We start from the raw sequence: 17,372 nt of genomic DNA, 5'->3' as shown, positions 1-17,372 counted from the left end.
ATTTTAAAATCACGAGTAAAATGTTAGAAAAATCAAACAGAACAAGTCATTCCAAATCTGATTCACCTGGACCTTTTCAACCACATGAACTACCAACAAAATACCTGCTACTGCCAAATTAGTAAACACTGAAAAAGCATTCAGTCATGTAAACTGCTGTTCTCAATACTCAAAACAATTAGATTTTGACAGTCATTCATTTCAGAAAACTACAACTCACTCCAGGCTACTGTCATTACTAATGAATCATCAAATTTTGCGCAACAAGACAATGTTGCCGTCTTTCGCCACTACCATTCACCCAGAATAACAAGATTACACGCATCCTCATCCACTACCACAGCTGCAGCAACCCACAAAATTAATCTTTATACAGATGATGCCATCCTACTCTTCAAAAATGAACTTATCTTTAGTGGAAATAATACAGTTTTACGAGATTGTCCTGTTAAAGTTGTACAGGATTATAGCATATATTTTGGATTTAAGATCTCAAAAAAAATCTATAAAAAAAGTTTTGCTCAAATTTAAATTTGTTAAACTTTTTTACAATTTTTTAAAAGCAGAAACAGAAACAATCGTTTTAGAATTTATTTGAGGTTATAAAAACACAGATTATAAAAAACTCACTCTGAGTGGAGGTTTAGGCCATTCAGTATTTAAGATTAATATTGGACAGCTATTGGGCATTGGCATACTGGCAAAGGGCTTCTTTAGACAATTAATCACACACAGCATATGTCCTTAATAAAACCATATTCCTCATGGTCCTCCAGTCTTTTCTTCTTTTTTTTTTTTATATAAGTCAAAGTTTTGCTGTCAGAAGTTCACTGAAGATTTTGACTTAAACATATTTACATTGTCCCTATTTTGATTTACACCACTTTGCCACAATCGTGTCTTTCTGCCAGCAGTACTGGTCAACACATTTGCTACATGGTGTGAAAAGGTATCAAGTGCATAAAGAAGTCTTTTGGTCAATTAAGCTTGAAATCCAATCGACCTCGCTATAATTTTTTTTTGTTATATGCAACTTATAAGCCATTTTATGTCCATTTGTGAGAGATACACTTTTTCAGAATTGCTCTCTCTTTCACCAGACAGTAAGAAGCTTATCACCAAATAATTGAAATTCTTCCCTAAGAATCCTGCATCTGTCAACTTTATTAATAAGAAGCCTCGGGAAAATTAAATAAATGTGGTGCTGATAAAATACGGAGGACTGCACTTTCCCATATACACATTGTATATATGGGTATATTGTTCAATAAAGAGCAGACACAGGTTAATTCAGTTCAATGTGATTCACTGTTTTAATTATTATGAAATCATGTTACATAAATTTTACCCTCTGATTCTCCAATTTATGATAAATATGATCCGAATAAATACATTATTGCATATCCATTCTGGGGTATACCATAGGACTCTCTCCTGACAGGGACTTGGCTCTCTTTGGATGCTCAGAGGAGTCTTTAATTCTTCCTTCACACATTTAAACAGCTCTTTTGAAGAGCAAGGTGCTAGCAAAAAGGCTTATTCTCAAATAGTAGATGACACCAACTCCACCCCGGTCCAAAATGTAGTTGCATGAATCTGTTTTGGTTATTCACATAGAGAATTAATTAATTAAAATGTCAACATAAGTGGGAAAAGTGGGAAGAATCTTGGGGTCCCTTTTTGACTGCATTTGTATTTGTATATTGATTGGATTGTTTCGTCTTTGTTTTGTTCCTTTATACACATATTCTTGATGAACACCTTGTATGTAACAGCCACATGTGGATGATATGTACTGTTATGAGCTTTTGTGTCCTTGACACTCAATTGTGTATATTTAAGTTGTGCTTTGTGCATTGTTTTTGTGTGGTTTATATATCATTATTATAATATATAAAATATCAAAATTCCTCTGACCCACGCATACACCCTGCCAGTGAGCTAATGCCACCCTGTCACTACTATCATTTTCAGAAAAAAGAAAAAAGACATTAACAAAAGAAGCATAATTGAAGTTGTCTAGCAGTGCAATTACTTATTGATCAGACTGAGTTTTGAATATCCTAAGCACTGCTTCAGCAAATCTTCCTGCAGGACTGAATTGGAGGCTGTAGGGAAATAATGCTGTTGCCATCTGGATAACTGTTAACTTGGTACACTGCCAGTAAAATGTCATCACTTTTTAACTTGGGTATCAGAAACTTGTCATAGTTTTCCTCTTGTGTTTACACTTTATTGGCCATTTTACATCACGTTGCTGGTGACACAATTGGAATTGTAGTTCATGAGGAGCAACTAAATTCATTATTAGGTTTGGCTTCATTTAGGCTGGACATCTCATTGAAGGTGGAGTAGGCGCAGCCTCGCTGCAGGTCTTGTGAAGGACACAACTTCATGGGCTGCACCCTTCAGAAGTTGCCACTTGTCATTAGGCTAACATTTCTGTCTCTCTCTTACTCACACTTACTTACAAACTACTGTGATTCACAAAGACCTCATTGTCACTGTTTTCCTCAGGCGAGCTGCCCCCTCAGCTGAATTCTCAGTGGACCGGACCCGTCACCTCATGTCCTTCCTGACCATGTTGGGGCCCAGTCCAGACTGGAATGTGGGTCTGTCTGCTGAGGATTTATGTACCAAGGAGTGTGGTTGGGCCCAGAGGGTGGTCCAGGACCTGATCCCCTGGGACGCAGGCACTGACAGTGGGGTGACGTACGAGGTCAGTGTGGACAATCAAACATTTAGATATTTATTACTAAAAATTGTAGCTCATTGAAGCCTTATGCCACTTCAGTAATATGCTCCCAAACGTGCATACTGACTAACTAAAATCACATCGATTGAAATGTAGATTTTGAAATGTAGACTGTTCAAATGTATTAGATAAATAACTTGTATGTGTTAAAATGTAATGTTGATCATTATTTTAATTAAAAATTTGGGGAGAAAAGGAACTTCCTGTCATCATCATGTAACAAAAATAGCAGGGTCCCTCTGAATGTGTGACTCAGGTTACAACCCTGCAATCACAGCCTTTTGCAAACTGTTATTTTCTCCACCTTTTACCCCCCGTATAGCCTTCCTTCTCACTCACATCACCAGCTGAGTCTCCCCTTAACACTTGCAATTTGACCTTGTCATTATACCAACCTCTTCCTCTTCCTCTACATTTACAATCACCCCCTCTCTCACCTCTTCACATACCGCCAGTCTGCAACAATTCAAGTGTCATCACCCATCCAATTCTCCTTTAACAGCCTTGAACGGCTTCCCCTTCCACCCTCACCCCGAGGTGCGGTCTGCTGCGTGCTTGGTATCTCTAGTCAGCACTAACAGATTAGACTGTGTGTGTGTTTGTTCGACCAAACTCTATGACGACATGTGTGAAACCTTTGGCTGATGCCTCGGAGCTCACAGATGAACCCACTGAACTGTGCTCTCCTGCTTGTTGTGGCCAGCTTCAGGAATAATTCTTCCTCTTTCTCACACACACACACCCTCCTTTGTCCATCACACCTGTCCTTGCGCACAGACACTGTGTGGCTCACACGGACTAAACTGAACTGCACTGTAAGGGCATCTCAGGAATATTGAGGTACCTTCAGTTTGTGTTTTGTTTAACTAGACCAACAATGTCCTCTGTTAGGAGACTGAAAGGAGCTGTCAAAAATACTGAAGTCTATTCATGCTGGTGTTTTCTAATTTTTTTCATTGCAAATACAGCTTCAGCTTGCTGTGCCATGACTGTATAGTCTGATGCATTCATTGTTGGACAGCTCCATAATCCTTAACAACAGCAAAAACATGTCACAGGAAAACAACTGTAAGACCTTTTGTAAATTGAAAGTGCAGACATTTATTAGTATACAGTGGGTATTTTCAAACTGTGAGGTATACCTCCCACAGGCAGAAGAGGCAGAAGGCCAAGATATTTCGTGTGATGAATTGAATAGGCATTCTTAAAACCCGCTGATTTGGCCTGCTAATCAACACATTCAGCAGTTGGAGCTGCAACAGTGGCCATGACACACGGCTCATGAAGGCAATTAAGGTACTTTGGTGCCCTCAGCACCTGATCTCCGCAATTAGTGTCAAAAATCGTACTTCCTCTTGAATTCATTACTCTGTCAGATCTGAGCCTACGGACTTGATAAACATCTTTTTAGAAATGGTGTGATTTATACTTTCATCTGAAATATCATTATCTCTGATGTCCATCGGATATAAACGTCAATGAATTTGCTTAGAAATCATAGAAAAAATGGGAATCAGGACAGAACCTACAAGTATTATGTTTAAGTTTTTCAGAAAGTTCAATGAAATAAGCCATCTATCCAAAAATACTTACAGCCGAGGATAGTGGAGCAGAGGCTATTCTGGAAGTAGGGTGGGACTTGGCTCTCTCTTACAAAATTGTTAAAGGCACAGGCCTTTAACAGAGTAATGAGATTCATCCTTTGTGCCATTACTTTTACTGTATCTTTTAATTAGTGACCACTCATTACCCTTCTCCTTATCTCCCTCTCCCACAAACACAAACAGCACAGCTCTTTCCCTGATTTTTTTTTTTTTTTCTGGGTGGCCTCAGTCGGGGGTGAAGGATGAGCTGGTCTTCTGCCTCCAGACAGCCTCTGGCGGTGATGCTTCTATCAACCCCATGCTGGCAGACCTTTACTGTTGACTAATAAGAGCATCTCCCGTATAAACTACAGCACTCCTCCACAGCTGCTCTTCGACTTTGTGACTTGTCCTTTGCGTGACTTGTGCTGTGTGTAACTTTCAGTGACTTTGTGCTCATTGTACTTGCACAAATGTATATTTCATACACATCCTGACAGTGGCTTATTTTTGAAATCCCAAAGATCCACAGCTTTATGTTTTTTTTTATCTTCTTCTGTTCCTCTGGGTGTGTCCATTAGTCTCCCAACAAACCCACCATGCCCCAGGACAAGATCCGTCCCCTGACCAGTCTAGATCATCCACAGAGCCCATTCTACGACCCAGAAGGGGGCGCCATCACTCCCGTGGCCAGGGTGATAGTGGAACGCATCGCCAGAAAGGTCTGTTTTCCTACTTGATAGCCTTTGTATCACGAATGCAGGTGATTGCATCATGGTAGCACATTTTAACAGATAAAGGTTAACATTCAGACCGTAAAACAATGTTTCCGATTGATAATCATAATAATGTGCTATCAAAATTTTAATTATATTGTGCATATTACTGCAGAGGGCAGTACAGTGACCCAGCGATTAGCCCTTTCATCTCATAGCTTGCTTTATTTGTAGTTTGAGATAATCCTCCTCTTTACATACACTACATACTAAGTTTACTCTTAGCATTGATTCAAAGCAACGCTGATAAATTAGAGGAACATGAAAATAGAGCTGGCATCCTTTAATATCTGCCATCGAAGTGAAGTATAGATGCCTTTGCAAGCTTCAAAAGCAGAGACACAGAGGAAGGGAGAGAGACCTTTCCTTCCTCTTTATCACTGCTCAGCAGGTACAATGATGAGTTCAATCCTGCCCATCAATACAGCTATTGATCAGTGTTGGATGTACTTGTATTTGTGGTATGTGCGGTAGGTGTTGTGATTCCTAAGGTGAAAAAGAAAAAAAAAAAACGTGGGACACCTGCCAACAAGTTTGCCGCTTTGCAATTTTTATAAACATGAAATATAAGCATGCTGAATTAGAATTTGTTATCAAATGCCAGTTGTTAGTAATAGTAAGTAATGTGCACATCAGTTTCAAGTACATCAAACAACTCTATTTCAAAGTAGGTAAGGTATAATTATAAAAATGGAAATGTGATATTTCTTCAATCAGTATTTTATGATTGTACCGGCTAAAGTCATCTCGTGGCACCATGTAAGGGTGATACCAGAGAGGCTAGAAAGGTTAGCAGTCCTTCAGTGGCACCTAGAGGCTGCTGTGGGGAACTTGGAGGATATTTTTCTTTATTCTGTCACCCTTTCACCTCAGCCAGTTTCTCATCATTTACTCACACAAACAACACACACACATTCGCATAAACTCAGTTTACACTTGAATAATGCACGGACATTCATTCTTATACAGTATGTCTTCTCCCTGAGCACTGTGTGGATATCATGGTTAAGAGCATTTGTATGCTAATGCTAACCTTCCAGTTTACCAGCTATCACTCTCTCTGACAGCTATCAAAATATATATATATCTATAGGGCACAGATTGAAACCCATAGCAACAGAGCATTTACAGAGGGCTGGAATATGTCACAACAGCACTGTGTATCTGTGTGTCCACAGGGTGAACAGTGTAACATTGTGCCGGACAATGTGGATGACATTGTAGCAGATATTGCCCAGGAGGAGAAGGAGGAAGGTCAGGATCCTGCTCCCATTTCTCTCTCTCTCTATCTGTGTTATACAAAATTAGTAGTAACCAAACAGTTTTTGCTATTCTTCATTCCCTTTTCCATCCTCCAGATGATACTCCTGAGACATGTATCTACTCCAACTGGTCTCCATGGTCCGCCTGCAGCTCAGCCACTTGTGAAAAGGGCAAGCGGATGAGGCAGAGGATGCTAAAGGCCCAGCTGGACCTCAGCGTGGCCTGCCCACACACCCAGGACTTTGAGCCTTGCATGGGGCCTGGATGCAGTGATGAGGGTGAGTATCTATCCAAAGACTGAAGGTTACTATTTAAATTCATCAGTTTTCTAAATATTCCACCAGCACTTTCATGAGCATCATTAATCTCTTTTAGAATGTGTATTGAAATTTCAGGATTGTTGCCTCCATTCTGACACGCAGAACAGTTTTTATTGTTGTTGGCCATCAATAATAGCCAAGGTACTATTTTACAGCAGCAATTAAATGCGAGCAGAAGAAAAGTCAAGGGGACCCCTTTGTTTATATAGGAGGTTTTTATTTTTAGATATTCAAGTTAAATTGTGTGATGCCGCTGAATATATTTTGTAAGATGATAAAAGTACTCAACAAATGATGTGTGCTGGTTTTTCAAGGTTTGCTTTTCTTTTTTCATCTTCTCTTTTTATCTATTTGTCTCCCAGCAATACAGTCCCTGACAAAAGTCTTGTCACTTACCGAAGTTATTGGAACAACAAATAACAACTTGACTTGTAGTTGATCAATTGGAATCTGAAATGGCTTATAGAGGCAAAGGCCTCTGGATTATGTGTATTGTACCAAAATAAGGTTTTGTATCATTCATTGAGTTTTATCATTTAATTAGAACAGAAAGGATTAGAACAGATTTGGCTTGGACAAAAGTCTTGTCGTGCCTTTAAATGATTCAACCAATCACAGATTAGAGCTTCACCTGTGACAAATATTGTAATTAACACATTCCCAGGTGTGTATAAAAAGAACCCCAGCACACCAGACCTTCATCTGAAGTGCAACCTGACCTCTCACAACATGCCAAAGATTCAACCACAGATCAAAGTGCTGATCATCAAGAACCTGAAGACCAAGTCTGCTGCTGAGGTGGCAGACATCTTCAGTGTATCCAAACGACAAGTGGAGAGGATAAGAAGACAATTTGTTCATGACAAGCCCAGGTCAGGCAGACCCCGTAAGACAACTGTTCGAGAGGACTGTTTGTTGCTTCGACAGTCCAGTGCCAGCCCTTTTTCAACTGCAGCAGAGCTGCATGAGAAGTGATCACCAGAAACCCCTGTATCTCGAAGAACAGTTTGTTGAATTCTCTCACGCAGTGGTCTCCATGGCCAAATTAATGCTCAGAAGCCAGCATTAAACAGAAGGCAACTAAAAAATCGTGTTGCATTTGCAAAGGCCCACAGCTTGGTGAAAGGATGGACAGAGGAAAAGTGGCAGAAGGTAGATTTTTCTGATGAATCATCCATTGAACTGCATCCCAAACGCAGCAAATACTGCAGAAGACCTGTTGGAACCCGCATGGACCCAAGATTCACCCAGAAAACAGTCAAGTTTGGTGGAGGAAAAGTCATAGTTTGGGGTTACATCCAGTATGGGGGTGTGCGAGAGATCTGCAAAGTGGATGGCAACATCAACAGCCTGAAATATCAACAAATTCTTGCCGCCCACTACATTCGAAACCACAAGAGAGGGCAAATTCTTCAGCAGGATGGCGCTCCTCCTCATACCTCAGCCTCCACATCAAAGTTTCTGAAAGCAAAGAAGGTGCTCCAGGATTGGCCAGCCCAGTCACCAGACATGAACATTATTGAGCATGTCTGGGGTAAGATGAAGGAGGAGGCTTGGAAGATGAAACCAAAGAATCTTGATGAACTCTGGGAGTCCTGCAAGACTGCTTTCTTTGCCATTCCAGATGACTTCATCAATAAATTATTTGAGGCGTATGGATGCAGTCCTCCTAGCTCATTCTTTTTCCCAAGGGACCATAGCTTTATGCTGTGATGTTATTGTAGCATGTTTGTGTATTCAAAATAAAATATAATTTCTACCATAAATTTTTTTTGTATGCGACAAGACTTTTGTCCAAGCCAAATCTGACCTTTCTGTTCTAATTAAATGATAAAACTCAATGAATGATACAAAACCTTATTTTGATACAATACACATAATCCAGAGGCCTTTGCCTTTCATATAAGCCATTTCAGATTCCAATTGATCAACTACAAGTCAAGTTATTATTTGTTGTTCCAACAACTTCGGTAAGTGACAAGACTTTTGTCAGGGACTGTACATGACAAGTGTAATGGATTCCTTTTGTCCATTAAAACCATGTTTCTATCGCCAAGAAACATACACAACAAGGTTTTAGTTATTCAGCAGGTTACTCAAGGTTCCTGTAGTGGTCCAGTTGATGTTGAATGATGTTGAAAAAGGATATACCGCTGCAACCCACAATAAAGAAAGAAAGTAAACTTAAAAAACATTCTCATACCTTAAATGATGAATATGCAGAAATATTAAGACACCCACTTACAATAATGAGGTAAACTTTTTTTATTTATACAGCACCTTTTAAAACTACAAACACAACGTGCTTTTTGTGGGTGGTGTTTTAAACACTTCAGGATGCAGCTAAATGAAAAGTCAGGCAAACAACAGCATAGAAGATGAGACATAATACAGCACAATAAAGTAATTCACTTTCACAGATGGTCAGTTTTTGTCACTTTGTCCAACCCTGCTGCTCATATTTTCCAATTAAATGTGCTAGTAGCCTATAGCACATGTACACAGGTGTTATTCTTTAGCATCGACACATCAAATAGCATCATGGAATGACTATGTGTAAAAAGGACTAGAATTCCTACATATTTCACCTGATGTGGTTGTTACTACCCTGAAATTAAAGCTGAAAGTTTGCATTGTAACGTTACAATCGCTGCTTTATTTTAAATCCAGTAAGTGTTGTGTTAATACAAGAAAAAAAGTCACTGTCCTAAAATTTATCTTCTGCCACTTTACATCCACACTCAAGGCTCAAGTGCTATGGGACAATAAGCCCAATTCCCAGAATTAAAAGACTCAAATGAGTCGTTATTGGCCTTTTATTCATTTTTTACATTTCCAAATAATTTATTCATTAATTTTCCATGTCATTACAAGGGTTCATCTTCTCACTGTGCAGTGACATTTCTGCACACATGTAGACAGCTGGTGTGTGTAGTGTGCACATTGTAGTGATCTTTTAATATTCAAATTAGTGCCCACTGCTGCTAACTACAACACTAACTACAACACTACAACACTAACTTAATGCTGATAAAATCATGCAAATATGCAATACAAATGCCATTTCCACCCTTGGATATAAAGCATGCAGTGACAAACTACTGAGCCCTGGCTGTTGGTCAGGTTACGCGGTAGTAGCGTCTTGCATCACTACTTTATTTCACCTTTCGTTCCTTTTGACTCTGATGTAACTTGTCATTAATTGATCTCCACTCATCAGGTCTAACTGTTTTTTAGATTAAAAAAACCACAACACGCTATTTTTAAAAGAGAAATAGTTTTTATCTGCATCCGTAGCTGTTCTTCTTGCTGATGGAGCTACTTACTTCTAAACTTCTTATAAGCAGAAGAGTGAAGCAGAGCTGCTACTGACATCCATTAGAGTTGCCTGTGTTCATTAGTCTAAAATTACAGGCATAAATCAGAGTAAATGATCCCTACATCTGAGACTATTGTCTTTTTTCTGTGCTGTCTGTCTACTGCATTTGAAAAAAAAACAAGACAGAAGTTGTCATTGATTTGTGTGATGTTGAACCTGGACATTTTTAATGAGCCCACACTGACAGCTTCAATGATGTTCAGACTTATCATGATTGCATAAACGCATAAAGCAGAACAGCATCCAAAATTAATGTACAAGCTATTTGTATTCACAAAAAAGTATCAGGTTCTAGTATGATTACATTTTTTATATTATTATTAGCCCCATAGAACATTTAGTACAAAAAATCCAGCTCACAGTGATTTACATTGTGAGAAAAAAATTGCAGACAACTAAAACCCCATAATATACACCTACAGTGGGGCAAAAAAGTATTTAGTCAGCCACCAATTGTGCAAGTTCTCCCACTTGAAAAGATGAGAGAGGCCTGTAATTTTCATCATAGGTACACTTCAACTATGAGAGACAGAATGGGGGGAAAGAATCCAGGAAATCACATTGTAGGATTTTTAATGAATTAATTGGTAAATTCCTCGGTAAAATAAGTATTTGGTCACCTACAAACAAGCAAGATTTCTGGCTCTCACAGACCTGTAACTTCTTCTTTAAGAGGCTCCTCTGTCCTCCACTCGTTACCTGTATTAATGGCACTTGTTTGAACTCGTTATCAGTATAAAAGACACCTGTCCACAACCTCAAACAGTCACACTCCAAACTCCACTATGGCCAAGACCAAAGAGCTGTCAAAGGACACCAGAAACAAAATTGTAGACCTGCACTAGGCTGGGAAGCCTGAATCTGCAATAGGTAAGCAGCTTGGTGTGAAGAAATCAACTGTGGGAGCAATTATTAGAAAATGGAAGACATACAAGACCACTGATAATCTCCCTCGATCTGGGGCTCCACGCAAGATCTCACCCCGTGGGGTCAAAATGATCACAAGAACGGTGAGCAAAAATCCCAGAACCACACAAGGGAATGACCTGCAGAGAGCTGGGACCAAAGTAACAGAGGCTACCATCAGTAACACACTACGCCGCCAGGGACTCAAATCCTGCAGTGCCAGACGTGTCCCCCTGCTTAAGCCAGTACATGTCCAGGCCCATCTGAAGTTTGCTAGAGAGCATTTGGATGATCCAGAAGAGGACTGGGAGAATGTCATATGGTCAGACGAAACCAAAATAGAACTTTTTGGTAAAAACTCAACTTGTCGTGTTTGGAGGAGAAAGAATGCTGAGTTGCATCCAAAGAACACCATACCTACTGTGAAGCATGGGGGTGGAAACATCATGCTTTGGGGCTGTTTTTCTGCAAAGGGACCACGACGACTGATCCGTGTAAAGGAAAGAATGAATGGGGCCATGTATCGTGAGATTTTGAGTGAAAACCTCCTTCCATCAGCAAGGGCATTGAAGATGAAACGTGGCTGGGTCTTTCAGCATGACAATGATCCCAAACACACCGCCCAGGCAACGAAGGAGTGGCTTCGTAAGAAGCATTTCAAGGTCCTGGAGTGGCCTAGCCAGTCTCCAGATCTCAACCCCATAGAAAATCTTTGGAGGGAGTTGAAAGTCTGTGTTGCCCAGCGACAGCCCCAAAACATCACTGCTCTAGAGGAGATCTGCATGGAGTAATGGGCCAAAATACCAGCAACAGTGTGTGAAAACCTTGTGAAGACTTACAGAAAACGTTTGACCTCTGTCATTGCCAACAAAGGGTATATGACAAAGTATTGAGATTAACTTTTATTTATTTTATATGTTATTGACCAAATACTTATTTTCCACCATAATTTGCAAATAAATTCTTTAAAAATCAGACAATGTGATTTTCTGGATTTTTTTTCTCATTTTGTCTCTCATAGTTGAGGTATACCTATGATTACATGAATTACAGGCCTCTCTCATCTTTTTAAGTGGGAGAACTTGCACAATTGGTGGCTGACTAAATACTTTTTTGCCCCACTGTATATTTCACCCATGTGTAAAAAAAAAGGTTGTGGGAAGGAAATGTTAATTAACTTTTAATGTAGCAAAATGATCCATAATGAGGTCTGTAGAACAGCTGTATGGTGAGTTAGGAAGCAGCCACATGAAAGACAATGAAAGCTGATTTCAGGATCTGTCCTAAAACTAACTGGAACTTAACATAAAAACAAAGAGCATGTGAGCTCTTTTCTTTGGTCCAGTTAAAACTGTTTGTAACATTTTGAACAAACTCTGCCTGAGAGTAAATACACTGCAGCAATCAATGTATCTCAGATAATGGTGCTCATTTTTTAATAATTACAAATGAAAGTTTCTTGCTTTACTTACATTCCTTATGTACAACTGGAAAGTTAGATCAGACTCAATGATTTATTTCCTGCTCTGTAATTTGCAATGTGACATTGTGACAAAGTGAATTGTAATGACAGTGACCACTGCTTTATTGAGCAGAACTTAGTGTTTCTTTTCAAATCTAATTAATCTTGAATAGGAAATAACAAACTCCATGAACATGAACTGTAATGCTTTCGTGTGTCACCACTTGACCTCTTGCTTTCAATCTATGTCTTAAGTGTAAGTTGGTTAATCGCAAGACAGTGCATTATGGAGCTAAAATTAAAGTTACAGGAGACTTGTTTCTTACTATGTCCTCCTACATCGTTATGTAAGAATACATGTGATGTGCTGTGCAAATGTTTTAAAGTTTCACAAAACCTCACCAAAGTAAAAATCACAGCTGATTTTTCCAGAAGTCCAGATGAGAGGGGTGTTTTAATTGAAAGCAAATCAAATCAATGACGACTATGGAAACAACTGAGTCTTATGTTGTAGGTTGCTATGGCAACACACAAACATGGCGCACACTATAAAGGTCCATCAAAATTGACACACTTAACTCTTCTCCAGTACACCATGCTTTATTCACCAACTGGTTTTTGGCTGTCTTTCCTTCAATATAAAGGCAACAGAGGAATCTCACAGCCATAAATTTTATATTGGACTGCGATGAGCCTACCAGCAACCAGACTGACCATACACTGACGAGTATCAGTAACCTGAAGATCAATACACAGATCCACTCAACAAGCCCCGAAATGACAAAAGAAGCTGCACACTGCACTCTGTATACCTGTTTCCCTGGATAGAGAGACAGGGAAGATTTACCCATGCAGCAAGCTGTAAAATGTTACATGCCCGCTCCAGCTGTAAAACATGTTTCATAGTCACACCCACAAATTCACACAAATCTCCTTTTTCTTTGTCACTTGGATAAGAATAAGTTCTGTGTTTTAGATTCTTCCACCTGTATGATGTCAGAGTGGATCACCTGGTCTCCGTGTAGTGTGTCGTGCGGGGCGGGCTCACGTTCCCGGGAGCGTTATGTGAAGCAGTTCCCTGATGATGGCTCAGTGTGCACCCTGCCCACAGAGGAGACTGAAAACTGTGTGGTCAATGAGGAATGCTGTGAGTTCTCCCCCTCTCTTTCCATGTGTCAAACTTCTCTGTTGACACATGATCTGCCAAATGTATCAATGCATACTGTAGATCCAATATAAGTGGCACCGTTGGTTTATCCTACCTCGTCTTTCCTTCTTGGCCTTAGCTCCCAGTAGTTGTCTGGTTACCGAGTGGGGTGAATGGGACGTCTGCAGTGCCACTTGTGGTCTTGGCATGAAGAGGAGAGAGCGCATGGTGAAGATGCCTCCTGCAGATGGCTCCATTTGTGGAGCAGAGGTGCTAGAAGTGGAGAAGTGCATGATGCCAGAATGTCGTGAGTAGCAGCGTTTTGAGGACCACAACTATCCTCGCACCTCCTACACGTCAGATCTGGTGAAAACTGTCTCATTAAGCAGTCGGGCACAAGGGGCCAGTAGTCTAACTGCAGATCCACAGAAGTACTGATGAGACATTCTTTTCCTGTAGACAATCAAAAAGTTTTTTTTGGTTGTTTTTCTTTTTCAGATTTAACTCTTAATGAAGGAATTCAGAACAATAACCAAAACGTTTTAATCATCTTTTGTCCCCTTGTCCCTTCATGATTAAATTGCCATTTGCTGTTCAAAAAAATAATTGAATCAGTTCCGTCCCAGTTAAAAGATTTCACACACGCCAGTTTTTGATGTCACAATACACGTCTGAATGCTAGAAGTATGTGTTACTAAGTGACTGCTGACTGTGTGCAGACACAATCCCCTGCATGCTGACTCCATGGTCTGACTGGAGCGACTGCAGTGTGACTTGCGGGAAGGGCATGAGGACACGACAGCGCATGCTCAAGTCCCCCGTGGAGCTGGGAGAGTGTACGGAAGAGTTAGAGCAGGTGGAGAAGTGCATGCTACCAGAGTGTCGTAAGTAACACACATCTGTACACGTGTAATCCATGGAGATGAATGGTAATTTCATTTTTGTTAGAAATACGTATTGTGCAGCAATTCTAAATTTACAGTAATTTGGTGCTTGATGGTGGAAATGAGAGTTGATGTGCTGCATTTCACATTTAAAATGGAATTAAAACTCCTGTCAAGCACTTTTAAATGACAGATATGAATGTTTTAAATGAAATATTAAAATTAGGAAGGTTAAAATTTAATTTAGGAACAATGTCTCCATTGCGTAGTTTGTTCTGCTCTATACTTATTGTGGTCACAGGATTCTGTATCAGAAATGTTTTTTCATGTTGTGTTTTTATGTCAGAAAAAAGAATATTGTCAACAATATTTCAATATTTAATCTCTCAAATTCAGATATTGGTACATTGGTTTGGATCTACTTCTTATTTACTGTCTGTTTTCCTCTGTTAAATCCTGACAGATATTCCATGACGAGCTGTGTGATTATCAAAAAAAAAAAAACGTGAAGTAGGGGAATATTTTTTAGAAATATGCCCCTTAAATAGAATGTTGGCATCTTTATCAGTCTTGAAATAAATCACACTTGACTCCTCAAAGAAGCAAGAGAAGCTGTTGCCAAACCAGCCAAAACCATAAACCTGCAAGGATTTTAATACACGCATAAATCCATGTCGTGTGTGCTTTTTGTGTCAGTGCTTGTTAGTTTACTGCAGCGGTGAGGATGCTGCATCAGAGCCATGTGGTTCTGTGAAAACAAATTACACCCTCCGGGAAACCAGAAAAGTATTCTCCGTGGTGCCGCTGTATAATTTAAGATAAAACGCACTATATTCCTATTTCCCCTGGATGTGGATTCATATATAATCCATTTGTATAATTTGTTTTACCTTCCTTCGTCTTCACTATCTACCATCCTCCTCATCAGTTACCACTCTCACATCACTTTTCTACTCTGTCATAACTTCCTCTTTCCTTTTTGTTTCCCATTCTGCCTCCTCAGCCATAGACTGTGTCATGTCAGAGTGGACTGAGTGGTCTGAGTGCAATAAGTCCTGTGGTAAGGGTCACACGATCCGGACACGCATGGTCAAGCTGGAGCCTCAGTTTGGAGGAGACCCCTGTCTGGAAACCATCCAGAGGAAGAAGTGTAAGATCAGGAAGTGCAACCGCGGTCAAGCCAACAGCGACGAGAAGAAACGCCGCAAGGAGCAGCGCGAGAAGAGAAGGAGCAAACAGGGCAGAGCTGAGGTGGCCTCCGAGCATCCAGGTTGTCATCCGTCCTTGTTTCATCAGAACCAGATCATTTTAAAACGAATGACACGTTATTCTGACAGTCTCTTGCTTTTTTTTTCTCGATCTCTACCTTTAGGGTGTAAAATGAGGCCGTGGTCGAGTTGGACAGAATGCACCAAGCTGTGCGGTGGAGGTATTCAGGAACGGCTCATGACAGTGAAGCAGAGGTTCAAGACGGCCCAGCTGTCCAGCTGCAAGGACAGGAAGGAGATCAGGGCCTGTAACGTGCACCCCTGCTAGGAAGGAGCTGGCGTAGAGGGTGGAGGGAAGGATGACAGTGGGGCTGGGAACAGGACAGGGCATGGCACAATGTCGCACAATGATCCAATGCACTCCGTTTAGGGCTGAAATGGCACATACTTGAATCTGTATTGGTTAAATCCAGAGCTCGGGTCAGTCGAACTTAAAGATCTCACTGGAAAACTCTGGATTTAAACTTGGCCGATTCTGTGCTTTCAAACTAGCTCTGATACACACACACACGACTCTTTTGCAAGGTTACTGTAAACTTGTTGTGGTATAGTATATCTTGACAAATATAATTATGAAATATAAATTGATTTAATAATAAGATAAAGAACTGTTATATCTTGTGGTATCCTTAAGTAGTACAGTATACTCCAGACTTCAAAGCACAGGTGCCCAGCCATTCCAGTGTTTTATATGCCTTCGATCGTTCAGTTGTTTCTAGGACACAAAATGCCCAGTTGACTTTTTACCCAGCTATATTGTTGTACATGTAGATGCACCACGACTGAGATCTATATGATTTGGAGCATTTTTAGAAGATTTTGTTATTTTTTTGCTGTTGAATTTTTTGATAAGAATGTGTCCCAAGGTTCTTACCAAAGTCTTGTGTAGATGTTTTCTAGATCTCTTCTCCTCCTTTTCTTTATCTCTGTTCCTCTAACATATTAATATTTTGGAATAATATCACCTTTACAATAAAAGTAAATGTGACAACTTGTTACTGGATCTGTCTTTTTATTTGGGGGTTAAAGATGCAACATAGGCGGCTGATGGTGTACACACCTGCTGCCACTAGGTGGAGCTAACTAGCTTGGTGAATCCTTATGCTGCAATGGTGCTCCTTACCTCTTTCTATAGATAGAACAGCCGCATGGGGGCAGTGTGTTGGCTGCAAGATTAATTCAGATAGGTAATTTATTAATTTTTGTGTTGTAATTTGGTATAAAAGCAATACTTGAAAACAGCCTGAAGCTATATGCAGCACTATATAATATTTACCGCAGCAAAGTGGATATCTTTTTGTCAAAGGCAACGGAAGAAGAAAATGATTTTAGAGTGATGACTTTCTAGACAGAAATTGAAAGCATTCAAAGGTCTTTTGCTACTTTACTGTATGAGAGGGTGTACTCTCACTTTAAAGGAATGTGAAGGCTGGGTTGCAGCAAGCTTTTATGTACATGTGCCAGCTGAGATCTCGAAAGAATCTGCGCGCCCCCCCCCCCCCCACACACACACACACACACACACGCCCCCACACCCCACCCAGTACACACACACACATACTGGTGTAATCGGTTGGGGGGAGGGGATGGCTTTCCTCACTGTGGAACTCTGGGAACAGGGGTGAAAAA

At 40.2% G+C, this 17,372-nt stretch overlaps 1 protein-coding gene across 1 annotated transcript in view; it reads left to right on the top strand.

Moving 5' to 3' along the window:
* The window catches only part of spon1a (spondin 1a), an 81,826-nt gene extending 65,178 nt beyond the window's left edge, over window positions 1–16,648 (top strand). Inside the window, exons 8-16 of the mRNA XM_070836237.1 lie at window positions 2,518–2,719; window positions 4,920–5,060; window positions 6,293–6,368; window positions 6,473–6,655; window positions 13,421–13,591; window positions 13,731–13,898; window positions 14,311–14,475; window positions 15,479–15,745; window positions 15,848–16,648. Of these exons, the coding sequence (XP_070692338.1) occupies window positions 2,518–2,719; window positions 4,920–5,060; window positions 6,293–6,368; window positions 6,473–6,655; window positions 13,421–13,591; window positions 13,731–13,898; window positions 14,311–14,475; window positions 15,479–15,745; window positions 15,848–16,011 (1,537 nt within the window). The 3' untranslated portion in view covers window positions 16,012–16,648. The remainder of the gene's footprint in view (window positions 1–2,517; window positions 2,720–4,919; window positions 5,061–6,292; window positions 6,369–6,472; window positions 6,656–13,420; window positions 13,592–13,730; window positions 13,899–14,310; window positions 14,476–15,478; window positions 15,746–15,847) is intronic.
* The last annotated feature ends 724 nt before the right edge of the window (window positions 16,649–17,372 follow it).

The sequence above is a fragment of the Pempheris klunzingeri genome, chromosome 1 (assembly GCF_042242105.1).
Source record: "Pempheris klunzingeri isolate RE-2024b chromosome 1, fPemKlu1.hap1, whole genome shotgun sequence".
NCBI classification, from domain to species: Eukaryota; Metazoa; Chordata; class Actinopteri; order Acropomatiformes; family Pempheridae; genus Pempheris; species Pempheris klunzingeri.
Note: the sequence above shows the minus strand (reverse complement) of the source record. Positions and strands in the feature narration are given on the sequence as shown.